The following is a 27,560-nucleotide window of genomic DNA, read 5'->3' on the forward strand; positions in this document are numbered from 1 at the left end:
GCTCAGTGCTCAGGAGTGGTGCTCAAAGATCACTCTTGGAAATACTCTGAGGATAGACTCTGGTCCTGCCAGGCAGAGCATTCACTCAGATCCTTTGAGCTGTCATCTCAGCCCTGAAATGCTTTTGTTGACTCCTGAGAAAAAGTCTGATAATTGTATGTCAGCTTTTTTCCCACTGTGAAAGTGTGCTGAAACTGCACTTGGATTGACAATGACCATCCTGTCAGATGAAGACTTTCAGTCAATATCACAGAAAGATTTTATTCATATAAACCATGATACTCACTTTCTTTCAACATTTGTGCATTTCAGGGCAAGCATTGAGACTAGAGACAGCTCAGTGAAAGTCGTTCCAGGGAATAGACAAAGAAATTGGGGAAGGAGGGGAGGGAGCGATAGTACAGGGGGTAGGGTGTTTTCCTTGCATGCGGTGGACCCGGGTTCAATCCCCGGCATCCCATATGGCCCCCCGAGCACCACCAGGAGTAATTCCTGAGTGCAGAGCCAGGAGTAACCCCTGACCCCTGTACATATCTGGATGTGACCCAAAAAGCAAAAAAAAAAAGAAATTGGGGGCCAGAGAGATAGTACATGGGATAAGGTGCTTGCTTTATAGACAGCCAACCCTGGTTTGATCCCCATCACCACATATGATTCCCCAGGCACCACTAAGTGTAATGTCTGAGCAGACCCACCACCCCCATGAGCTCCCCACCATACACCTCAAAAAATAATACGGTGAGCGTGCACCTGAGAGATGTTAAACTTTGACTTATGGTAGTTCTCACTTATAACCATTTCTGTCTACCACTTGTTCCGCATATAAGTTTAGGAAACTTAATATTAGCTCAAAATATTGTGATCTGCTCAATGTCAGTCTTTGAGTTCATTGTTATTATAGTAATGTCACCTTATATTTTATTCCTTGCAAGTTTCTTGTACAGAACATTTCTTTACACCTCATGAGCTAGATAGAACAGGAATTATCTCTGTTTTGCAGATTAAAAATACCGAAGATCTGAGCAATGGAGTCCTTTGCTCATAGCCACCTTCTAGTAAAGAAAGACAAAGCCAGAATTGAATATGAATTTGTATTTCTTGCTATTGTTGTGTAACTCAACAGTGAGAGTCATACCAAACACTGCTCAAATTGAGCCCTCTGGTTAAAAGGCTTTTTTTCCCCCACCACTTAGTTAAGATAATTGTGCGGTATTGTCAACCAGGAGTTTTCACACATAATTTAATTAGTTAAAGTAGGTTAACTGATGCATACTCCCAAGCCAACACAATTTCTAGACTAAATATTTGTCATAGATCATACGTTAAAGGGCTTGAGACTAGTCAGAAGCAGGTTGCCTTCCTCTGAGACTCAGCCCTCCCAGTCCCTCGTTTTACATGGCACTGAATGAAGTTGGACGCCACTGCTGAAGGTGTGCCCAAGAGAGTCCAAGGCTGGAGGCGCTGGCCTCGTGTGCAGTGACCACTTAGTCAAGCCCTGGCACCACGGACGGTCCCCAGCACCTCCAGGAGTGGCCCCTGGGCACTGCTCCATAGGAGAAAGAAAATGGGCAAGTTGCCTCCAACAGAGTCACTGTCACTGTCACTGTCCTTCCGTTGTTCATCGATTTGCTTGAGTGGGCCCACTAACATTGTGAGACTTGTTACTGTGTCTGGCATATCGAATACGTCACGGGGAGCTTGCCAGGCTTTGCCGTGCGGGCAAGGTACTCTCGGTAGCTTGCCGGGCTCTCGGAGAGTGACGGAGGAATCGAACTCCGGTCGGCCATGTCAGCTGCATGCAAGGCAAACATCGTACCTGCTATGCTATCACTTCAGCCAGAAATTCTGTTTTCCATAAGAAATTCTCTCGGTTGCATATCCAAGTGCTTCTCTTCTCTCCTCCTGCTCCACTTTCCTATTCTTAAGCACAAGGCTTTCAAAATTTTCCCTGTTTTGGTGACACGCTTTTTCCTGTCCTGTTTCTTTTTCTTTTTTTTTTTTTTTTTAGTACTATATTTAAGCTCCCAAGAATATCCCACCTGCACGGCAGAGCCTGGCAAGCTCCCCGTGGCGTTTTCGATAAGCCAAAAACAGTAACAAATCTTAAATGGAGATGTTACTGGAGCCTGCTCGAGCAGGCACCAGTAACGTCTCCATCAATGAACAGTGAGATGACAGTGCTACAGTGCTACTATATTTAGACACCATGGTTTACAAAGATGACATATCTTTCATTGTTTTTAAGAAACAAATCTTTGACTCTATTCAGGTTTTCTCAAGGGTTCCACATCTCTTGTCAGAATATATTGCTGATGGGAGGAAACTGACAAATGAATAAAAGAAGTAAACAGGGAAATGTTAGGGGAAAAAAAAGAGAATAATTTTTCATGCTGTCTGTTCATTAATTAAGTCATTTATTTTTACATACATATGTTCGTTTATACATACTCCTTAGAGAAGAGATGGAGTATCACCAATTGACATGTAAGTTTAAAGTGTTGACAAGTTAGGCATAAAAATGTATTATGGGGCCGGAGCGATAGCACAGTGGGTAGGGCATTTGCCTTGCACGCAGCCAACCTGGGTTCTATCCCCAGCATCCCATATGGTCCCCTAAGCACCACCAGGAGTAATTCCTGAGTGCAGAGCCAGGAGGTACTCCTGAGCATCGCTGGGTGTGGCCCAAAAAGCAAAAAAAAAAATGTATTATGAAGATCAAGAAGCATTTATAGAAATAATCACAACTAATGCTGCTTTGTAATTGAACATGAAAAATGCTTCTTTGGCGAGATAAAGGGAAACATGACAAGTTTTTTTTATTTTAAATAAGTTTTTATTTTGTTTATTGGCAGGAAGCCATAGCAAATAGCTCTAGCTCTAGATTCTGATTTGTTGGCTGCTTCAAATCATCAAGCCTGCATCAGCAACTCTCTTTCCTGCCCCTCGCAACTAAAAGAAACTTCCCCCTCCCTGCTGTGTTCCCAGGGAAGCCCGTGGTGGACCGTCCCCTCTACTTCCTGCTTCCGTGTCACTTGTGGGGGACACAGAGCAGAGATGTCTGCATCCAGCTTATTCTTTTTTGTAACATGATGTCACAAGTATGGAAAAATGGTAACTTCGCTTAGCCACTTAATTCCCTCTTATTGGGCAGCAGGTCCCGGCCTTGGCCTTCAGCAAGCATCTAAGTTCGTCTTGGCATTAGCAGTAAACATGGTTTTGCTTCTGGAAGCATTTTTGCCCTTCCTGCACTGATAAACTACTCTTCCACTGACATACACTTAGTATAACATGGTGAAGTGTTTACACATAGGATTTTTTTTTCCCTGAGGCCAGTGAGACCTGCAATGGGGCAAAATTAAAAAGCATAAATTGCAGAGAGCGTTTTGCACTCATTGTGAAGGTAGAGTGACTTTGACAGAAACTTCAGTAGTAGCATAATAATGTAGAGTACTGTTTTTTGTGGAACTTCCCCCCCCCCCCCCCCCAGACTTTTATTTTAAAACTTGGTTTTGGTGTTTGAGATTAAACCCAGGGCATCTTTTTATTTGTTTTGTTGCGGACTGGGAAGAGAACTCTGGCCTCGCATGTGCAAGGTAAGTGCTCTTCCTCAGAGCTGTAGACCTCGCCCAAACCGAGACTCACACATATAAAACACGTCATCAATCACGGCTCCATCGCCAGCTTACTGAACTTTTCTTACAGTAATTTTCAGTGCTGGACAACTTGAAGATGGTTCCTTAATAGCCAAAACTAAAAGCTCCGGAGCCTGAGACTTCGAGCTCTTGACAATGAGCACCATCCCTAGTGTTCTCACTCACTCATTAAATCTGTCTCTAAACTGGGGTGTTTTTTGGTTTGTTTGGTTGGTTGAGAGGTGACTGTACACATAAAATATGCTATTATGCTTTTTTTGCTCACTATATCACTGTCATCCCATTGTTCATTGATTTACGCAAGTGGGTACCAGTAACGTCTCTATTCCTCTCAGCCCTGAGATTTTTTTAAAATTTTTTTTAAACTTTTTATTAGTGAAACACCATGAGGTACAGTTGTAGACTTACAAATTTTTGTGCTTGGGTTTCAGTTATACAATGATCAAGTACCCATCCCTCTACCAGTACCCATTCTCCACCACCAATGATCCCAGTATTCCTCCCACCCCCATTCCCCCATCCCACCCTGCCTCTGTGGCAGGGCATTCCCTTTTGTTCTCTCTCTCCTTTTGGGTGCTGTAGTTTGCAAAAGAGGTATTGAGTGGTCATCATGTTTGGCCTATAGTCTACTTTCAGCATGCATCTCCCATCCTGGGAGGATCCTCCCAACACCCTTTATTTGGTGCTCCCTTCTCTATCTCAGCTGCCTTTTTCCCTAGCATTGGCCAAACTTGTGCTTGGCTTTCAGTTATACAATAATCGAGTACCCATCCCTCCACCAGTGCCCATTCCCCACCTCCAATGCTCCCAGCATCCCTCCCACCCCCCCCCACCCCCCATCCCACCCCACCCCTGTGGCAGGGCATTCCCTTTTGTTCTCTCTCTCCTTTTGGGTGCTGTGGTTTGCAAAAGAGGCATTGAGTGGCTGTCATGTTCGGTCTGTAATCTATGTTTAGCATGCATCTCTCATCCTGGGAGGATCCTCCCAACATCCTTTACTTGGTGCTCCCCTCTCTATCTGAGCTGCCTTCTCCCTCAGCATGTGCGTCAGCCCTGAGATTTTAGCAGCCTTGTCTTACTTATCTTTTCCCAATGATTGGAGGCTCTTTCAGGGTCAGGGGAATGAGACCTGTTGTCATTGCTGGTTTTGGCATATTGAATATGCCGTGGGGAGCTTGCCAAGGCTCTGCCCGTGCAGGCAGGATATACTCTTGGTAGCTTGCCGGGCTCTCTGAGAGGCATAATTTTTTTTCACTCAGAAGTTATATAAATAATTTGGTGGGAGGGGCTAAATCTACATAATTTGGGGAACAAATGTATGAAAAGATGGTTAGATCAGTATTTTTTTACAAAAGTATAACCAGAAGCCAGAGAGATAGTACAGGTGTATAGGAAGGAGGTAAGGTGCTTGCCTTGCATGCAGTCCACCCCACATACTGCTCCTAGGCATCGTAACCCTAGAAGTTATCTAGGACATAATCGTTTTTCCTAGAAGTAGCTTTGAGTTTTCTTTCACTTTTTTGTACCTATAGATTTACTCTTCTAATGATTGATTTGTCACAGAATTGATGTTTAATTAATTCACTTGCGGCTTTTTCCTTTAGCTTTTTACCTTTTTGCCTTTTTTTTTCTTGGCCACACCCAGAAGTGCTCAGAGCTTATGCCTGGCTTGCACTCAGGGATCACTTTTGTCAGGGCTCAAGAGACCATATAGGATGCCAGGACAGAACCGAGGTCCACATGCAAAGCCAGCACCCATCCCTCTGTATTATCTCTCTGCCCAGCTTTTTACATTTTTAAAAGAAATGTTAAAATATTCACTAATAAAAATGTAGTAACTGATTGAAATATTCTCCAGGGATTCAGAAATAGGCTATTTATATATTATTTAAAAGATGGAACTTAGCAGAACTAGAAGAGAGCCTTCTTTATGCAGTTTTGTCATTCATTCATCCTTGATCACTGTTTTTTTGTAACATCAGCATAATTCGCAGGGGTTCTCATAAATGACTCCTGGCTCTGTATTCAGGGATTACTTGTAGAAGTGCTCAGGGGACTGAACCAGGGTCAACCACACTCTTGTTAAGAACCTTGGAAGCCAGTCTCATGTGCTGGGGGAAAAGGCAGGTGGGATGGAGAAGAAACCACTAAGGAAATGATGGCTGGAGAGATCACTCAGGATGGGAGATGCGTGCTGAAAGTAGACTATGGACCAAACATGATGGTTGTTTAGTGCCTGTATTGCAAACCATAACACCCAAAGGGGGAGAGAAAGAAGGAATGTGTCTGCCACAGAGGCAGGAGGTGGGAAGGGGTGGGGGTGGCAGGAGGGATACTGGGAACATTGGTGGTGGATAATGGGCACTGGTGGAGAGATGGGTACTCAAACATTGTTTGATTGAAGCATGATCACGAAAATTTGTAAATCTTCAACTGTATCTCACAATGATTCATTAAAATAAAAAAAATAAGAATTAAAAATTTAATTTCCTTAAAGGAAAAAGAAAAAGAAAAAGAACCATAACCTCTGAGCTCTCTTCAGTCCCCAGTGAGAGGCATTTTAGGTAAACCTCAGCTTGGAAATTCTCTTTACAGAAAGAACAGTAATCCAAGAACTTATTCTCTGATCTGGATGGGATTCGTTGCCATTCTGCTGCCTCAGATTAAATGTTATAATTCATTCAAAGAACTCATTGTTCACAAGTGTGTTAGAGGTTTTAAACACACTTTTAGAATTTTAGAAGATATAACTATTTCTTTTTCTTTTTTATTGTGCTTTGGAAGTATTTTTTTGGAAAATGTTTTCTGGCAACAATAAGGAATATTTTTGTTTTCCAAAGAATAAGAAATTTTATCTCTCTGTGGGTATGATTATTAAACTAGGTATCAGTTTTTAAAAAGAAATTCATAATGTAAAACACTTAAAGGATTGCATATTTGTTGAATTATAGTAAGTGGAGAACAGGATTCATTTATATGTTGTTATTGTATTTTCCAGAAATTGTGCATCTTCGACAGTTTTGGAACTCTAGTCTTTGCTGTATTTATGGGGATTTGGGGTAAGTTATTTTCATTTTTTTTCAGGTTTTTTTTGAACCTAAAATGTACCCTAAGATCATACAAGTATCCAACTTAATATCATTACATAGTTTCGTGTAAGCTGTCAGAATAACCCATATTTCCAACCATAGATTGCATAAGCTTCTGTTCTGTCAGATCTCTGTAATTCTAAAGTCACTGTATCAGCTTTTACTGCCTAAAAAAACAACCTCCGTCTCATCTGTACCACATGGCCTCTCATCCTCCAGTGACTATATCAGGTTCTTCATCTGGTAGTCTTAGAGTTCTGAAGGGAAGCAAGAGGGATGAGTTTCCACACAAGGCATTTTTAAACCTATGGCTGCACCAACTTTGAGAATGTCTGGTCGCTGAAGAGCATCTTGCCTAGACCAGCAACACTGAGAGATACGGGAAGACTCCTTCGTGCCTGGATTCACGTGGCTCCCTGGGACTCGTCACTATAATACTCCCAGAGCTGTGAGCCAGCCTAACTTTCACGGGAATGGAGCTCTGGTAAAGTGCTGATAGAAAGATATCAGATAAGCTTCCTCTATTTGGTTTCATATGAGTGAATATTTAGTATGTGCTACTCTTAAAATACTATTTTTGCTTTGAATAGTATAATTAATATGATCTGATGAGTTATCATTTCTTAAAATGTCTTAAGTTAAAGTTAAAGTTAAAGGCCCTCCCGTTGATCGTCTATTTGCTCGAGCGGGCCCAGTAACGTCTCCATTGGAGACTTTGTTGTTACTGTGTTTGGCATATCGAATACTCTTGGTAGCTTGCCGGGCTTTCTGAGAGGGGCCGAGGAATCGAACTCGGGTCGGCCATGTTGGCCGCTTGTAAGGCGAACGCCCTACCCGCTGTGCTATCACTAATTGATATAAATATTCTGCCACTGAAGAAAACGTTTCCATTTTCAGAAATAAACCCATTTACAATTCCATTACAAGTCAAGGGGAAATAAACGTGAGCTTCTAAATAGGTGGGGCTGTGGGTGGGAGGGAAGAGAACCAAGTTCTACTTCTTTTTTTTTTAAATTTTATATATTTATTTTTGTTTCTGAGTCACACCCAGTTTATTTATTTATTTATTTATTTATTTTCCTTTTGGGGTCACATCCAGCAATGCTCAGGGATTACTCCTGGTTCTGCACTCAGGAATTACTCCTGGCAGTGCTCAGGGAACCGTATAGGATGCCGGGGATCGAACCCAGGTGGGCCGCATGCAAGGCAAATGTCCTATCTGCTGTGCTATCACTTCAGCCCCCCAAGTTCTACTTCTTGAGAGGGCACACATGACACATGCAACTCCCGGAAACAGAAACTCTCTCCGGCCGGCAGTTGTGTCTATAAAGTGTCACCAAATGGGTCGCAGAACAGACATTCCAATCATTTTAGATGCTTTTCACAGTTGTTCGTTGTCACTCTTCAATAAAAATACACCAAACTTATTTAATATCACATTAACATTCAGACATTTAGCCTGGTAGGACTGGAGACCAAACGCTGGCTCATATTTGATTCATAAAGACAAAATTCATACGTTACTATATATCCATCCTTAAAAATAAAATCAGCATTTCACCCCAGAAAAGCAGTCTCTTTAAACCATCGTCTTAAGTCTCAGCACTGATTCACAGTCTATAAAATTCTTGACACACCTATTGAATTCCAGGTGCTAATTGATGCTGATAATCCTAATTAAAATGCATTTTAAATTGATCATATATATATTTATCAAATCAGAGAGACAAGTGTCTTATTTTCTAGTGAACCTTGCTTTCTGTGATCGTTAGCTACACTATGCTTAGAGAACTAACTTAAGCGTGTTGAGCTGCTGATTTTATTTCATCAGATTTTAGAATTCAGAGAGTGTTTATCACTGCTTGTAGTACCATATGGTCTATCTTTAAGAATATGTATATATGATGAAACCTTCGAGTGCCTCTTACTGCTTTTTTTCTTCTGCTTATGGGAACTGGTGTGAACCCCATGATACGAAGTCTGAAATTGCAGAATGAAAAAGGCAGGGCCCCCTATGAAGTTTCTCGTATCACTAACAGCACATTTCTGTCCTTCCTCTTCTTTGCCTAGATGGATGTGGCACTTAGAGTATTTTCCTGCTCTCTGGGAAGTATAAAAGTTAAAGTTTGGGGAACTCTTTAGAATAAATGCAGCACAAATCGTCTACTTACCTGAAAAGTGCTCACGTCTTAGACAAGCCTGGCAGTCATTCATACCAACTTATATAGTCACGACTCCCAGCTCCTGGTCAAGTAAAGCTGCTAATGTTCTCCTCCCCCCCCTTACCCCCCTCCCCGCCCATCTCTTGTAATTTCTGACAAAGTCTTCCTGACTCCAGACTCTCAATAGCAGGATGCTAAATTTTTCATTTTTATCTCTCAGTTCTAAACTGAGCCTACCGGTTTCCAGAAAAATTCTATCTTATAAAGAACCAGGGAAATGAGCCAGGAAAGGACCAGGAAACTATTACTCCAAGTAACTGCATTTGGGAATCAAGAAATTACTGTTGCAACACTTCATTCCTGCTGGTTCCAAATCAGAAAAATGACATAGCTCTTACCTTTGCTTCCATTCCTCTTGGATTCTAATTACATGACATTCGAAAACATTGGGTAGCAATTTTATCAGAAGGGTGGGTCAGGTACGTCTTCTTGTTGTGTTTGAGTATCCATCAGTGCTCAGAATTTATAGAACCACTACTGGTGGTGTTGGGGGAAGGCATATGGTACCAGGAATTGAGCTCAGTGCCTTCTACATATGATGGGTGCTTAAAAATCATATCTGGAACCTTAACCTTAACTTAGGGCTTAATCATATCTGGAATCTGAAAAAATGTGATATTAACCTTGAAGTATTCAGTTAGGAAGTTGGGATCAAGGCTGAGCAAATTTATACATTAGACAGGATCAGAATATTCCTTTCCCCTTGAATCCTGTTGTAACTATCAGTCCATTACTGACCAGAATCCATATTTTAATGTGGACGTCTTCTGCTGCATACTTTCTATTGACATAGTATTGCTGAGGTCCTGGGAAACCTTCCATCTTCTTCCATTATATGAAAGATGTTCTCACATTATATGAAAGACTCAGCTAGAGTCCTTTCTTATGTGTTTTTCCAAGAATGTAAGTCTAAGTGCTGCCTGTGGAACTAATTTGTTTTATTTTAGGGGGAGAGATCAAAAGAGCCAGACAGGAAATAATTGTCTAACATCTTACACCATCATCCCAGGTCTTGACACTCTTAGTGTGGGGCACACAGCAATGTAAACAACAGTGTGTGTGTGTGTGTGTGTGTGTGTGTGTGTATGTTAAAACTTTAGGTAAGGTTTTAGCAAGTCACCAATGCCTTCCATGGATACTGGAAAGTTCTAGACTATGTGAAATGAGGGACTGAAAAGCTCCCACCCATCCTTGAAACTCCCATGTTCTCACCTTCAGAGCTGAGAATTTACTAGCAACTAATCTTTCCTAGGTGATTTCTTACGTGCATACAGTGCTGAACTACTGTGAAAGTTCAGAATTATGTAAACTGCAGCATTTCTATTATGTTCAAGTTTAGAAAGAAAAAGCATGTCTACTGTTCATTTTTTATGCTTTTATTGTCTTTTATGAGAAAATCAAGGTTATTTTCATAAATCATCTTCCTTTGCCGTTAGTTGACACTTATTAAATCAATGACTCTTATGCTCTGAATTTAAATACAAGGAAAATTGCATACAGCAAGATTAGGAAAATTATCTAAAATCACAAAGACAAAATTACAAGCATAGGATAAGAGATCTGTGAAGAATTTGGCAATCATGGACAGAATGCAGTATGTATTCATGAATTTATTGCAAACTTTCAGAAAAATATAGAAATATTTCTTATGATTGATGTAATTACAATGTTTTATCTTAGACTCTGAAAACTGGAAATGAATTAGAAAATATTGGTTCCATGGACTCGATTCTGCCTCACCTGACATAGGTCCAGGTGATTCATTTTGCAACAGGAAGCTTCTGCCCTACTTTCTCAGTCCTAGGAGATAAGTACTGGTTCATCTCATTTATGCCTACTTACATATGCCAAGTACAGCAGGGCTGCAATGTCCTTCACAATCTCATCTCGAAGTAGATAACATTGGAAGATATAAATGCATGAAAATAGGCTGTTTCTTTGAAAGAAAATGAAAGGTAGCTTTGCAGAGAAGAAACAGGATTTTTCCGCAAAAGATTTTAAAATGCATTGCGTTTCTAATAATTTATTAGGAATTAATTTTTTAATGGAACTGAACCACAAGAAAGGTATCTAATAAAGTTTTAGAGAGCTCTTTTAGTTGTCTGGGCTTACAGAGAAGTTGAATAGATCAGACGCCCTCCCCTAGTCCTTTCCATTCTGTTAGAAACACATCTGACCCTGACTTGAAGTGAGTTATGAGGTAGGAATATGAACATGATGACTCAGCTTATCTGCTTTGAACTACTGTGTGGTCAAGGGCTATAGCTGCTCTGACCTAATCAATAAACTGCAAAACTCCCTATGGTTTATCCTTCATCTCAGTTTATCCAGGCCCAAGTGGACTGGTAGAACAATGATAAAAGGTGGACAGCTCTGCAGAGAGTTGAGTTGAACCAAAAGACCCTGAGTAGATGATTCTGCCTCCAGTGGGTTGAAATATTCCCATCTCTGGAGTGACTCCCCACAGTTCAGATTCAACTAATATTTCTTCAGTGCCCACTGTATGCTAGTGAGAACAAAATAAAATCCCTCCCCTCCTTCCTGGCCCCCCGCCATGTGAAGATGATTTTCCAGAGGCATGATTAAACAATAAGTGTAGATGCAGAAATAACCCAGAAATCTTTTTCTCGATAATTATGAAGTTATTCTGGTGGTGGGACACACTTCATTATCCAAACTGCCCTCAAATTCTGTGCTTCAAAACAAACACTCATGCATCCAATAGATGCAGATGTAGGATGCATGAGTGTTTGTTTTGAAGCACAGAATTTGAGGGCAGTTTGGATAATGAAGTGTGTCCCACCACCAGAATAACTTCATAATTATCGAGAAAAAGATAGATTAAAAAAACTTTAGTGGAGGCTGGAATGATAGTACAGTGGGTAGGGTGTTTGTCCTGCAAATGGCCAACCTGGGTTCAATCCCTTACATCCCATATGGTCTCTCGAGCACCACCAGGAGTAATTCTTGAGTGAGTGCTGAGCCAAGAGTAATCCCTGAGCTTCACAGGGTATGACCCAAAAAGCCAAGAAAAAAAAATTTGATGATAGTATCAGCCATATTGGTAATAAAATATTTAGACGGATTCAAAAGGTCTTCTGTTTGAATAGGGGGTAATTACCAAGGAGAAAAGAGGTGACATGTTCCATGCTGCTTCATTCTCAGTTCAAAAAGGGTTGACCAGATGTCCAAGAAGAGTGACCAGATCCCTCCCAGTAAGGGTCTATTCTGGAAGTATTGTGAGACCAGCATTGGTCAGGAGAGGTGGTAGCAATCATTGGCAACCTGATCTACAACACTCTACTGCATGCCTTCCAAACTTTCATCTCATTGATCCTCATGACGTTTCCTCTCTAGGCAAGGGCAGGACCAAAAATGATGAGGCAGTTTTGCCAGAGTCAGCGCTCCCTGTTGACTGTTGAGCAACATGGCTGTGGTCTCACAGATGAGACAGCAAGACTGTGGCGCTGATGCAGCGTGGGGCCCATGCTCCATTCTTTCAGAGAGGTCTAGTTTTGGAGATTATGGGCAGCAAGCAAGAATACAAAGTGACTCTGAGAAGGAGGTGTTGAGTGCACAGCTTCAGGAGAGAGGCACGGGCTCAGGGAGCTGCTGTCAGGTACCTGAGCGGCAGGTCAGCTACATATAGTTCACACATTAGCTTGAAGGGCTTGGGGAATTTGGGTGATCTGAGAATGTCAGTAAATAATACCCAGTTATATCCGCTTCTGCCTCTGTATCCAAGGAATAGAGTGCTTAGCTTCCCACCTAGTAAATAAAAGCTTGGGCGCTAGATCAAAAAAATGCTAGGGATTGATTCCTGACTCCTGTACAATAATTGTGATAAGGTATTTAACCCTTTATGTGTCTCTGTTTCTTCATATCTGGTATGGATTCTTGGCAATTACTTCAGAGGGTCATAAGGGTTTTACATACTGATGATATTTATTTCACAATAGTTTTTCAGAGACAGTTCTATTTCATTTTCCTGAGGAAGGAAATAGGACCCAGAAAGCTGAAACACTCTAACCAGTAGGAATGTATCTAAAGCTGGTTGGAACCATGATTTTGACTTGATTCCAACATCTGGCTTATTTCTGCTCTCGCATTTAACAGAAAGTTAGTGTAGTCAGAACCCACACTTGGAAAATGGTGTCACTGCAAGGCGTTGAGTTTTTGCTCATTGTCAGCACATCCAACTTTTCCCTCTTGTGTAATACCCGCTGCCAGGCCTGGGGACTGTGGGCCAGATTCTCTTTATTCTGGTGATGAAGGGGGTGGAGCCTGCACTCAGTGTTCTTTCAAAGCTCGCAGGTACTTCTCGAGAACACCTCACTTAGTAAGCTCATCCACTTGCAGCCCAGTTAATATTTAAACAGTAGGAATTCCCACTTCTGCCCTGATTTTTCTCCTGCTTTCCAGCTTTAGACTTGCCTGCTAGACTTAGCTCTTCTACCTGCCAGAGGTAGCTGATTAGTGTTTGCCTCTCAGATTTGCTTCTCTTCCTGCTCTTATTCCAAAGGCACTGAAATTTGGGATCTCGCCCATACTAGAAATCTGGCTTGCATCCTTGATTTCCTCCAGATATCAGGCTCAAGTGGCCTTATTTTACTCTAGGGAAGCATAATTGTCTCCTCCCTTTGAAGTCCAAGTCAAATGCACTGAGGTGCACAGAGCCTAGTATGACTGTCTCTGTGATCTCTCCACCTGGCTGCCTCTTCATTCACACCTGCAGTTCATCACCAGACTGCTTTTCTGGGAATGTACCTGACCTCCTTTGGCCTCTTTGCCTTTATTTGCACAATTCTCTGAGGGAAAATGGCCTAACGGTCCACCTCCACCTGTTCAACTCAATCTTCATAGAGCTCCCCTCTGGAAAAACGGTCCAAGAGCCTTTGGTTTACATGTTCTAATCTGTGAGCCCAGAGGACCCTACCCTTACCTTTATCTGTCCCTTTAACTGTCATCTATAAATACCTCTTAAGGATGATGTTCACTCACCCAAGAGCTTCTTAAAATAAAATTGACTTGTTTTTATTCTTCGTACATGGTTGAAAGTTAAAAAGGAAAATTTGTGGGCTTGGCAATGTAGCTTAGTGGAAGAACCCAATGCTTTATGCTTTATGTGTCCCTGGATTTGATATCTATCACACACACACGCACACACAGTATGTGTGTGCGTGTGTGTGTGTGTGTGTGTATGTGTATGTGTGTGTGTGATCATCATAATTCCAGAGTTTCTTTACTGGATTTAGTTGCAGTCCAATTAGAAGAACGGCCTATAGGTTTTACCCTGAGCTATACTTTTAGCTCATATTTGTTTTTATTTAGTACTTTAAGTTAAAAGTCTTGAAAAGTAGTAAGTATATCTAAAGTTGTATTATTCACACAAGACTAATAATCAGTTTTCCACATTTAAAATTACTATCTTAATCTGGGATGGCTTAAATGATGGTAAATAGACATTTGGAGACTGCTGTATTATCCTTCTCTGGGCATCAAGGAAAAAGGGATGTAGGAAAAAGAGGACTGAAAGTGGACCACAAATTGTTTTTGAATTATGTTATTTATGGATCTTTTATTATTGACAATAAGTGCTGCAGTCAGATGCTTTAGCATCAGACATACGCATCTGCCTTGAGACCGTTGCATTAGTCTGTCTGATAAGCTTTAGGTTGTTTTCACAAGCTGAATAAGTTATGTTCTTCAATAACAACACCAAAAAAAACCCTCATTTTTCCCTTTTTCCAATATTAGTTTTACCTTTAAATTAGACTTTTTGACCACATGTAAAAATATAATGGATTTGACAGTATATTTTGTACGGATTTTTGAAACATAAATCATCATTGAAAGTTCACAAGATCCTGTTTGTGCTCTCTCTTCTCTCTCTCTTTTTCTTTTCCTCCCTCCCTCCCTCCCTCCCTTGCTCCCTCCTTCTCCTCTCTCCTTTCTCTCCTCTCTCAGTTACCTTATTTTTGGAGTTTTGGAAGCGGCGCCAGGCAGAACTTGAGTACGAATGGGACACAGTTGAGTTGCAGCAGGAGGAACAACCCCGGCCAGAATATGAAGCACAGTGTACTCACGTGGTGATAAATGAGATCACTCAGGTAAAAAGAATGATAAGTATTTGCATTTGTTTGAGAGTGTTCTAGGCACATTTTTTGTTTGTTTCTTTGTTTGGGAAGGGGTGTGTGTGTGTGTGTGTGTGTGTGTGTGTGTGTGTGTTCTTCCAATAACTTCTGTGTGTGTGTGTGTGTATGTTCCTCCAATAACTTCTCTGCATACAGCCAAGGTAAAGAAGGATATAGGAGACCGAAATGGTCCCTTTCATAAACATAAAATGAAAAAGAAACTCTGGTATAAATGTATTTCTTTAAGATGCACTGGTTTATGTCCTTTCTTTTCTGACAAGAGTAAAAAAGATTTAAAAAATTAGATTCCATGTTATAGATGTATAAGAAAAGATGCACTGCTTTCATAGTTAATTCTCAATTTTCCACATGCACCTTCATTATTCCAGCCCCTTTCAGCCCAGCCTGTTGCTCCTTTGTCTCACACTAGGCCTGAGTCACCGCTCCCCCTTCTGGTCGGGACATACACACGCTCAGACACCCTGGTGACTCAACCGGAAGTTGGAGAATGGAAGGATAGACCTAGCAAAAGGGAAATATTTGTAGAGATTCACTGATGTATAGGCACTGGGTTAGGCATCTAACAGAATTGGAAAGGTGAATTTACTACTGTTTACTGCTGTTGCAAGAATAAAAACTAAAGCTGGATGACTCTGTGTGAATATTCTAAAGGCAGTAAAAGATGATTGTTGAATTATCTGCATTACTGTTTCAATCAACACAGGAAATTCAGGCTGATTGTACTGACAGTCATTAACATAAGGACAGTCAGTGCTGAATATGAATATCTCTTGGAAAGAAAATGCTTTTACTGTCTGAAATTATATGAGTTCTGAGCATCTGAAAATGTCCCCAACCATAGATTTTATAAATTGAATCACAGGTTTACAGAATGTCAACACTCAAAGGACTAGAGGGAGTAGTTCAACCTCCTTATTTTATAAATGGAAAAAAAACAAGGTCCTGTTTTCAACAGAAGGTGACATGTGTCTTTTACAGTTTAATAAGCTTCAAAAAAATCCCCATTATGAGTAGTTTCCACTGCTAATTATGGAAAATGGGGTCAAAGTGTGTGTTGCTGAAGTTGAAACATAAAAAATTAGATGCTCACGGTACCTTTTGATTACTGGAAAACAAAAGCTTATTGGAAGCATAGAGAAACAGTTTACCTTGAAACTGATCTGAGTTCAATCCCTGGCAACCTGCTTGGTCCCTTAAGCCCACCAGGAGTGATTCCTGAGAACAAAGCCAGGAGTAGCCCTGAACACTGGTAAGTGTGGCTCCAAAACATTAAATTAAATTGAAAATAAAATAAACTGCCAACTAATAAGTAAATTTTTATAGGACATTGCTTATTAAAAAAATTCAAAGCAAGTCTTAATTTTTCTTTTACTTTCCCCTTCATTTTTCTTTTATTGTTTAACACAGACCTGTTTGGTTACGGAGCTATATGACTGAGATAAAGTCCAAACACGATACTAGATAAATGATCTTGAACAGACTATTTAGCTTTTTCCTCAGCTATAAGTGGAAATAATAGAGTTGCTCTGTATTCTGCAAACAACTATAGTGAGGAATAATCAAGTTAGTATATAAACTACTTAGAATAGAACCTGGCACAGAATAATAACTGTTCTTTTAACCCATGCAAATATTGACTAATACTTATTTTACCCTTATATTTTTTTCCTTTTTTTTTCTGCCTTAAAAATTTAAATAAATTCACAAACTATAAAATGGAAACGAAGACTTTGTGGTTCTTACAAATTATTATATGCATTAATTCAAAACACACACCCTGGAAACCTATATTTGTAGGCATTTGTGACAAAGCATCTTGTGTAGACTCTGCTGTCACTGCATTCATTCAGAAATGCAGCTTTAACTTCAGGAAATAAAAGAGGACATGAGGAAATGGAAAGATATCCCCTGCTCATGGGTCGGGAGACTTAACATTGTCAAAATGGCAATACTACCGAAAGCATTGTATAAATTCAATGCAATCCCTATAAGGATACCCATGACATTCTTCAAAGAAATGGAGCAAACACTCTTGAAATTTATATGGAACAATAAGCCCCCACGAATAGCTAAAGCAATTCTTGGGAAAAAGAAAATGGGAGGAATCAACCTCCCGAACTTCAAACTGTACTACAAAGCAGTAATAATTAAAACAGCATGGTACTGGAACAAAGGCAGAACTGCAGACCAATGGAACAGGGTTGAATACACTGACATCTCTCCTCAATCATATGCTCATCTAATCTTTGATAAAGGTGCAAGTAATGTGAAGTGGAGTAAGGAAAGCCTCTTTAATAAATTGTGTTGGCATCACTGGACGGCTACATGCAAAAAAATAGGCTCAGAACTCTGCCTAACACCATGTACAAAAGTAAGATCAAAATGGATTAAAGACCTCAACATCAGACCAGAAACCATAAGGTACATTGAAGATAAAGTTGGCAAAACCCTCCATGACATTGAAGCTAATGGTATCTTCAAAAATGCCACGCCACTGGCCAAGCAAGTGAAAACAGAGATAGATAAATGGGACTATCTTAAACTAAGAAGCTTCTGCACCTCCAAAGAAACAGTGACCAAAATACAAAGACAGTCTACAGAATGGGAAAGGATATTCACCGAATACACATCTGACAAGGGGTTGATATCCAGGATATACAAAATACTGGTTAAACTCCACAAGAAGAAAACATCCAACCCCATCCAAAAATGGGGCAATGAAATGAACAGAAACTTTCTCAAAGAAGAAATCCGAATGGCAAAAAAGCACATGAGAAAATGCTCTACATCATTAATCATCAGGGAGATGCAGATCAAAACCACAATGAGATACCATCTCACACCTCAGAGACTGGCCCAAATTCAAAAGAACAAAAGCAACCGATGCTGGCGTGGATGTGGCGAGAAAGGGACACTCCTTCACTGTTGGTGGGAATGTCCACTGGTTCAGCCCTTCTGGAAAACCGTATGGACGATTCTCAAAAAATTAGAAATTGAGCTCCCATTTGACCCAGCAATACCACTCCTGGGAATATATCCCAGAGAGGCAAAAATGTATAGTCGAAGTGACATCTGCACTTGTTTGTTCATTGCAGCCCTCTTTACAATAGCCAGAAACTGGAAGAAACCTGAATGCCCAAGAACAGATGACTGGTTAAAGAAACTTTGGTACATCTACACAATGGAGTACTATGTAGCTCTTAGAAAAGATGAAGTCATGAAATTTACATACAAGTGGTACAATATGGAAAGTATCATGCTAAGCGAAATGAGTCAGAAAGAGAGGGATAGACATAGAAAGATTGCATTCATCTGGGGGATATAAAGTAACAAAGTATGAGATTAATACCCAAGATTAGCTGAGATCAGCACCAGGAGGATTACTCCATAACTTAGAGGCCAGCCGGGTATCCTAGAGGAAAGGGCTATTCAGATAGAGAAGGGAGCACCAAATAAAGGATGTTTGTAGGATCCTCCCAGGAGGGGAGATGCATGTCGAAAGTAGACTATGGACTGAACATGTTTGCCACTCAATGCCTCTTTTGCAGACCACAACACCCAAAAGGAGAGAGAGAACACAGGGGATTGCCCTGCCACAGAGACGGGGGGATGGGGGGATGGGGGTGGGAGGGATATTATTCATGGTGGTGGAAAATGGGCACTGGTGGAGGGATGGGTATCTGATCATTGTATAATTGAAACCAAAGCACAAAAAATTGTAAATCTACAACTTTAAAAAAAATAAAATAAAATAAAGGGGAAAAAAAAAAAAAAAAAAAAAAAAGAAATGCAGCTTTACAGCCTGGCATTCTCAGACTTAGATGCAGCACCTTAGCCTGGATCATGCACAGAAGCAGTTTGTTATTCATGCTTGCATTTAACTATATTGAAACATATACTGCATATGTATTTTTTGAGTGTATACTTGAAATTACTGAAAAATGGAACTATGAATAAGGGGGCAGTGTTTGAAACTAATTGTAAAAAAGTAAATTAAACACAGGATTTAGTGATAGGTCAGAAGAAAAATTAATTTCCTTATTTTAAAACCTTAAGTGATTGAAAGTTGTGTTTGTTTCTTTTCGTTAGGAAGAAGAACGTGTTCCTTTTACTACCTGGGGGAAATGTATACGCATAACCCTCTGTGCAAGTGCTGTCTTTTTCTGGGTAAGAGTCGGCCTCAAAGGCTTGGGGGTTTTGTTTGTTGGGTTATTTCATTTTTCTTTTTATTGGGTGGTGGCGGTTTATGGTCTGTTTTGGTGTTTGATGTGCGAGGCATGCCCAGCAGTGCTCAAGGGGTCACGTCCAGCAGTGCTTATGGACATCACTATGCCAAGGGTCAGGCCCGGGCTTCAGACTGGCAGGGCTGATCTGCCACAGAGCCGCATCTTGATCCGTATCACAAATAACGGAATGTGCAATTGCAAACGTTGAAGAAATAGTTGAGGCTAGAAGTTGTGTAGAAATCACTACATGTAGAAATCATTGTCTCCAGGGTACTACAAAGACACCACACAGACTGTCTCTCAGGGTTTCAGAATACCTGTTCACTGTGGTTTTTCCAGTTCCTTGACCTCATTTGCTTAAATCAGACGAGTGGTTCAGGATTTTCCAGTTGCTGCTGAAAAGACCAGCTAGGAGGTTTTAAGACATCTAAAACAGGCACTGGAGAAATAGTACAGAGGTTAGGGTGGTTGCTTCATCACAGCCAATTTATTTCGATCCCCAGCATAGCATTATGCCTGCTTAATGGTCCTTGAGCAACACCACAAGTGATCTCTGAGCACACAGCCAAGAGTAAGCCCTATGCAGTATTGGCTGTGGCCCCCAAACAAACAAAATCCAAATGATTCTAAAGCAACAACTAATATAAAATGTCTAGAAATTTAAAAAATTTAACAAAAAATATATATTGCTTTATTATCAAAGAAAACATTAAAAGCTCCAAAAGTGGACCAGAGTGATAGTATAGCTGGTAGGATGTCATTTTGCATCTATCATTAATAAAAATCATTTTAGTAATAAGGAATAGAATGATTAGAAATATAATGAGCTTTATTGACTCAAGAATAGTCAGATTATGTCCCACCACTATCACCTGTAAGCTCATCTACTGGCCCTATTCCAGAGATTCATAAATGAATCTTGAAAGAGATTAACTAGCTGCAAGAATTTCTCACATAGATAACAAAAGGGAATGCCCTGCCACAGAGGTAGGGTGGGATGGGAGGCTGGGGGGTGGGAGGGATACTGGGACTGGTGATGGTAAAGAATGGGCACTAGTGGAGGGATGGGTACTCGATCATTGTATAACTGAAACCCAAGCACAAAAATTTGTAAGTCTACAACTGTACCTCATGGTGTTTCACTAATAAAATTTTAAGGAAAAAAAAGAAAAAAAATAAACAGTTGTAATTTTAAAAAAAAGAATTTCTCACATACCCAGTCTCAGCTGAGACCTCTGGGTCAGTCTTGGGAAGGGGTAGGCAAACTTCCTGCCCAACAAAAGCCCCAGCAGTCTCACTCATACCCCAACAGCCACCGCCACGCCTCCAACCAGACCCCACTACCTAACAACCAAGCTCCACAGAGATGCTAACCTTATAAAAATTTCAGGTGCACTGGGTTTGACTGAAAACTCCAGGCCTTCTCAGAGTGGGGATGGGAGACCTCCTTGTACTTCCTGAAGCCCCAACAGCCACACCCATCTCCCACCACCATGCCATGAAGCTCATCTACAAGCCCTGTTCCAAGGAGTAATAAAATCCAACTAGCCAGGATACCCAGCCAGCTGAGACCTCCAACCTCAGAGCAGGGCTGGCCAGCGTCTGCCCAGCCAATGCCCCTGCAGCCACACTCACACCCCAACAGCTGCCAGCATGCCTCTGGCCAGACTGCCCAATTAAATTTTCTAGATTATCTGGAGTGTGTAACTGCATTTGCGGCCACATAACATCTGCAAACTCTCCATTAGGTAGGAGCAGAGCAGACTGAATAGAAATGTGACACAGAAGCCAACTAAGTAACAAAGAAGAACTTTCAGCAACAGCTTAGTAAACCCTCAGACACGGACTTAATGTTCCATAGTGGGCTACAAAATTTTTCACAAATTTTCTTTTCTTTCTACCTTTTTTTTTTTTTTTTTTTTTTTTTTTTTTTGCTTTTTGGGTCACACCAGGTGATGCACAGGGGTTACTCCTGGCTCATGCACTCAGGAATTACTCCTGGCAGTGCTCAGGGGACCATATGGGATGCTGGGAATCGAATACGGGTCAGCCGCGTGCAAGGCAAATGCCCAGCTGTGCAGTCACTCCAGCCCCCATAAATTTTCTTTTAATGTAGTATTTTTTCATCATCATTGTGGGCTTGCTGCAAGGGCAGGCTTGAGGGTTGATTAAGAAAATGGAGACGGGGCTTGAGCGATAGCACAGTGGGTAGGACATTTGCCTTGCACACAGCCGACCCGGGTTTGATTCCCAGCATCCCAAATGGTACCCTGAGCACCACTAGGAGTAATTCCTGAGTGCATGAGCCAGGAATAACCCCTGTGCATCACCAGGTGTGACCCAAAAAGCAAAAAAGAAAATGGAGACAATGAGGAAAGGAAGGTGAAAGTGGTGGTGGGATTGGTGTTGGAATATTGAATGCCTGTAACAGATAATCATGAACAACTTTTTAAACCGTAACACTTAAATAAAGTGGTTAAAAAAGAAAAAATAGATTGATTAAAAGGACGTGAAACTGTTATGAGTAATTTAATATATGAGAAGAGATAATCATAAGTCAGTGGAATAGATAAAGATTATTCAGTAAATAATAAAATAGTTCACCATTTGGAACAAAAGATTGATATCATACTATGAACCATATAATAAGGTCCAGAAACATTTTTAAAAGCACTGTCATAAAATACCTAATAATAGTGATGAATATGTGATCTCTAGATATGAAAAGACTTTCTAAACTTAATAACAATAAAAGTTTAGAGGAATTACTGAAATGTTTCCAGACAGTAAAAGCATTCCAAGTTTAAATAAACCCCAGATGAAATATTTGACAAATTAGGCAAAGGAGAGAGTTCCTATCATTCCTAAGTTCACACCAGAAAATCTCTGTAGCAAAGGTAGCAGAGACAGGAATACATACTCAGAAAGAAAGAAATTGTATGTCATAGAGAATGCCAAGCAGTAACAGTAATTAAATTAGTGCATATTAAAGAGACTCAGTATTTCCACTGCTCATGAAAAAGCTCAATGTCTGTACAAATGAAACACAGTGATCTCATAGTCGGCCACTGGAATTTTACACTCCACCAGCCTTAGCCTTCTTATAAAGTAGTTTGGCAGCACATCAAGTTTCAAAAAAAAAAATACTTTCATGCTTTAATCCACTAATTATACTTTCAAAATCTTTCACCCAAAAGTAGCTTTAAGTAGTTATAAGTGACAAGTAAATGTCAGTGAAGGTTTTAATCATAGGCATTAATTGCAAATATAAATATGTATTTGTATGTGTATCTAGATATGATAAAATATCATGTAATACTTTTTAATATGTATTTATAAAATACTCTGTGATATATAAGTGATTATGGTTATTATAGACATAAAGAAAGAATAAAATTAATAAGTAACTTCGGGGGCCTGACTCGACAGGGGCCCAAGGGCAACTCCCGGTCAGACGGGATCAGACAAACTGGATGGTTCAATACTAGAGCCCAGCACCATGGAGCTGTCAGCCCAGTTGCCATTTGGGCTGTGCTAGGGGCCCACCAGGGCTGCACTCTCTCAGAAGTGCTCAGGAGTCCTGCTGTGCCAGACATTGAACTTGGATCCTTGTACATGCAAGGCATGAACCCTTGAGCTCTGGATGCATCGCTCAGACCCTAGATGTAAATATTTCACAGGTTCCACTCTCTGGCTCTCAGACCTGACTGCGGGGAAGACCCCCAGGGAGTGAACTGAGAACTTCAAACACACGAGGAATGTGATCCACAACCTGAGCAATATGCTTAGCGAATAAAATTATTATGACACGTAGACAATTCTCTAGATACTCTGTAATCCAATTTAATTCAGAGGGGGCTGGGGAGTTCTTCATTCCTCTCCCCCATTTCTTATTGGTGGAAATTCGAATAAGCCTTTCTGGTAACTGTAATAGACGCTCTGTAGCAAATGTGCTCTGGCTGCTTTCTTACCCTCGATCTATTTCCAGGCCTGGCAGAGGGTTGAGATTTTAATTTAACTTCTGTTGCTCTATATGGATGGTAGACTTACATTTTGCTCTTTCTTTATTTCAGTATTTTTTCATACTAAGTAGTCTTTCCATTGTTTATGACAGAATACAGTAGTATCAGTAAATAAGTAAGGGGCTGTAAATTAACGGGTCCCAAAACTGAAAGTTTCACTTTGGGGATAAGACCTCAATCAAGGCTGGATACTGCCACCCAGATGCTACCAAGGCTGTGTTTCTTTCTGTCGTCTTTCTGCCAGTCAGCATCCAGTGGACAGGTTCTCAGCACTCTCTTCCAACACAAACAGACCAGTGTTCTGGACTTGATATGACATCCAGACCAAGAGAAGTCCCTCCTACTGCGGCTGCTGTTGACAGAACGCCTGACTTCCCTGCAGGCTTCCGTACCTCTTTATAATCCTAGGTCTCTCCTGAGACCATCTGTCATTCCTTGAATTGTTGCTGAGTCCCATGATAGGAATTAATTTTTTTCCTAAAATCAAGAAGGATCTGCTTCTGGAGCATCCAAGAGGACAGTCCCATCCAAAGTATGGGACTGAAAACAGAGGAGAAGTTCAATTAAAGTCTGAAACCTCTGCTAGACCCAGAAGCCGACTGAAGGTTACAAAGCAGCTAGTGTACATTCTCTACAGTGAGCGTCTAGTCAAGGTATCAGAAAGTTTATTAGAATTATAAAAGAAAAGCAAGAAATTTGAGGGAGAAGAATGAAGTCCCCTGCCATTTTTGAATTAAATCTGGTTCTATCAAGTACACATAAGAAGTACAAAAGCATCTTGTTTGTTCTTAAATGAGGGGCCAGAGAGATAGTACATTTGGTAGTGCACTTGCCTTGCACAGGGGTGTCGATTCCTGACACCCCCGATGGTCTTCCAAGTCTACCAGGACAGACCCTTGAACAAAGCCAGAAGTAAGCCCTGAACACCATAAGTTACATGGGAGTGGCTGTTATATAGGCATTAGTGTCTCTTTGAAGTCTCTGAATATCTGAGTTCTTTTCCTTACTAATTGATTAACTGAGGGCAAATTGTTTAATCTTATTGTGCCTCAGCTTCTTCTGTGGAAGAGAATACTACCTCCTTGGGATGTTGTAGAAACTTTAAAATTGTATTTGGGAAAGATCAGCATTTAAAGAATCTTAGCTAAAATAGCCATTATAGCACTGCACTGCACTGTCCTCTCATTGTTCATCGATTTGCTCAAGTGGGCCCAGTAACATTGTGAGACTTGATGTTACTTTGTTTGGCATATTGAATACATCACGGGTAGCTTGCCAGGCTTTGCTGTGCGGGGGGATACTCTCGGTAGCTTGCCGGGCTCTTTGAGAGGGACGGAGGAATTGAACTCGGGTCGGCCGGGTCGGTCGCGTGCAAGGCAAATGCCCTACCTGCTGTGCTATCACTCCAGCCCGTTTAAAATTCATACAAAGATAATTTGTTTTTTTATTTGGTTTGGTTTGGGGGCCACAGCCAGCAGTGCTCAGGGTTTATTCCTAGCCCTGCACTTACTCTAGACGAGGTCGGGGGACTCTCTGGGGTGCTGGGTGTCTTACCGAGGTCAGCTCATGCAAGGAGAGGCCCTATCTGCTGTACTATTGCTCTGGCCCCCAGAGATAATGTTTCAAATACATTCTATTTAAATGCCCTACCTATGTGTTTTGTGAAGAAGGAGGAAGACTCAGTTTGCGTTTTTGAAGACAAACATTTTGCTCAGTCTTGGCTAAGACACAGGTAAATGTTATTCCTTTCACAAGTAAAGGTAAAGGTAAAGGCCCTCCCGTTGATCGTCGATTTGCTGGAGCGGGCCCAGTAACATCTCCATTGGAGACTTTGTTGTTACTGTGTCTGGCATATCCAATACTCTCGGTAGCTTGCCGGGCTCTCCGAGAGGGGCGGAGGAATCGAACTCGGGTCGGCCATGTTGGCCGCTTGTAAGGCGAGTGCCCTACCCGCTGTGCTATCAATTCCTCCGCCCGGGCTGGAGCAATAGCACAGCGGGTAGGGCGTTCGCTTTACACGCGGCCAACGTGGCCGACCTGAGTTCGATTCCTCTGCCCCTCTCCGGGAGCCCGGCAAGCTACCGAGAGTATTCGATATGCCAGACACAGTAACAACAAAGTCTCCAATGGAGACGTTACTGGGCCCGCTAGAGCAAATCGACGATCAACGGGAGGGCCTTTCACAAGAATTGAGAAGAATTCCTAATAAAAAGGAGATAAGGAGAGAGATTACAGGAGGAATCATTATGCCTTCCTTCCAAACTTTATTTTTATTGAATCACAGATACACCATTAAAAAAAATTTTAATGGCATTTACACTTTAGACTTTAGACTCTATAACCATAGCTAATATTGTAAGTGATTCCCATGTGTTTGAGTTTATTTTCTAAGTCTCTTAGTAATTTATTGAGTCACCACAACAATCCTGTAAGTTAGTTGCTAGTTCCCAGCTGGAGGAAGGAGGGGGGAGCTTTTGCAGCAGGTGTGCTCAGGACTCCCTGGGGCCTTCCCAGGGATGCTCAGCTCTTTGGCAGGGGTTTCAGTCTGCGGAATGCAGTGCCAGGGGTTATCACAGCCACCCTGAAAGTGCTGGTTGGGGGTGCGGGGGAGAATGTGGGGGTGACTAGGGCCCACCGTATGCAAGGCATGCGCTTTTGCACCCTCACTCTCTCTAGCCCTGCTCACTATTTTTAAATAATTTCTTAAGGCAGTATTTCAGGTGTTATTATTGCAGTTCTCCAAAAGAAACCATCACCCAATGAAAAGGCAACCTACTGAACAGAAGAGAATTACAAATGGTATAACTGACAGGGAGTGACTTGCTGTTAATGTCTTCCCATTCTATGGAAAGGAAATTGAAGTCCCAAAGTGTTAAATAATTTGTAGAATCTCCTCCAATCTCCTCCAACGGAAAACTGGAATTCGGTTGTAGGAGTCTAACTCCGTGAGCACATTCGTAATTCCTACCTTTACTCCTCTCCCCAAGATGGAAATCAGCATCCCTCTTTACTATAAACAGCAGGAGATATTGGCTTAGACCCGGTGTTCCCATTCTCTGTTGCTTCTCTCTCGCATGGCTGTCAACACAAGCAGACACACCAGATGTCTGCTTCTGAATTCCATTGTCTTTTATGTAAAACTTCTGTAAGAATACTGTAGGGAAAACATCCTCTAAGTGGGATCATCGGGGCTCAGAAGATTGGAAGATTGTGCAATGGGCCTCCTACAGGCAAGGCTTAATCACCAGCACCTCAAGGTCCCCCAAGCACTGCCTAGAGTAACCTCTAAGTACCAAGCCAGGAGTAACCCTGAACACAGCTGGGTAGGGCCCAGCATTTAAAGGCTATGGTGGCAGGTGGAAGGGAAACTTTAGTGGAATTTATTGTGTGACCACACAGTAAGATCCTGCCTTATGCAAAATATGCCTCAGATGCTGCTACAGATAATTGGTCTGTATGGTAAAATTACAGTTTCTTAGTGAAACAGATTCTATACTGATGTAGGCAGGAGTGACTTCCAGTTTTTAAGGTCCACATGTGACAAGAGTAAACCTCGTAGCCATGGAGACGGCCGTTTCCAGAGTTAACTCGGGGCACTTCGCAGCTTCACTGTCCCTGTTCATAAAACAGAAGGAAGCGTTCGGTGGCTGTAATAAGCTCTCTGGTAAAAGGAAATGTATCCTTAATGGATTATAACTGAGGAAAAAAAAACACTCATAACCTAAATACCTCTGTAATAACAGAAGGACATGTTCACTGGCTTTGGTCACAGACACTTTCTTTTTGCAGAAGGTGGACACAGTGTCCTGTGTCTACCCCACCTGCAGATACACACGCCTTTTCTTTCCCTTCTTACCTTTTGTTGCAGTGAACAGAAGCCACAGCACTAGGTTGTGGTGCTGGGTTTGGACTCCCTGAGCAGATCACTCACCTGGTTGCAGTGCTTAGTGAGACTTGCATTCTTCAGTAGGGCTTATACATGCGCTTCATGGGGTCACACTCAATTCATTGTAGTACTGACACACATGTACAGCTTGCTGCATGGAGGTCACTGTGATGTCAGACTCATGCTTGCTGGAGAACTCACTCCTACCCACAGTTCTCAAACATCCTTTTAGTTTCGGTGCTCACCAGGGATCACACACAATAGGAGAGGCACTTAACCTTGTTCTCACCTCCCTGTGTCAGTTGTG

The 27,560-nt window shown here is 41.4% G+C and overlaps 1 protein-coding gene across 2 annotated transcripts in view; it reads left to right on the forward strand.

Annotated features, from left to right (window-relative positions):
- Positions 1-27,560, forward strand: part of ANO6 (anoctamin 6) — a 202,971-nt gene that overhangs the window by 147,532 nt on the left and 27,879 nt on the right. For both annotated transcript variants that reach the window (XM_056117899.1, XM_056117898.1), the window contains 3 exons: positions 6,652-6,712; positions 14,932-15,074; positions 19,209-19,286. In XM_056117899.1, coding sequence (XP_055973874.1) covers positions 6,652-6,712; positions 14,932-15,074; positions 19,209-19,286 — 282 coding nt within the window. The remainder of the gene's footprint in view (positions 1-6,651; positions 6,713-14,931; positions 15,075-19,208; positions 19,287-27,560) is intronic.

The sequence above is a fragment of the Sorex fumeus genome, unplaced genomic scaffold (assembly GCF_029834395.1).
Source record: "Sorex fumeus unplaced genomic scaffold, SorFum_2.1 ptg000036l, whole genome shotgun sequence".
Taxonomy (NCBI): domain Eukaryota; kingdom Metazoa; phylum Chordata; class Mammalia; order Eulipotyphla; family Soricidae; genus Sorex; species Sorex fumeus.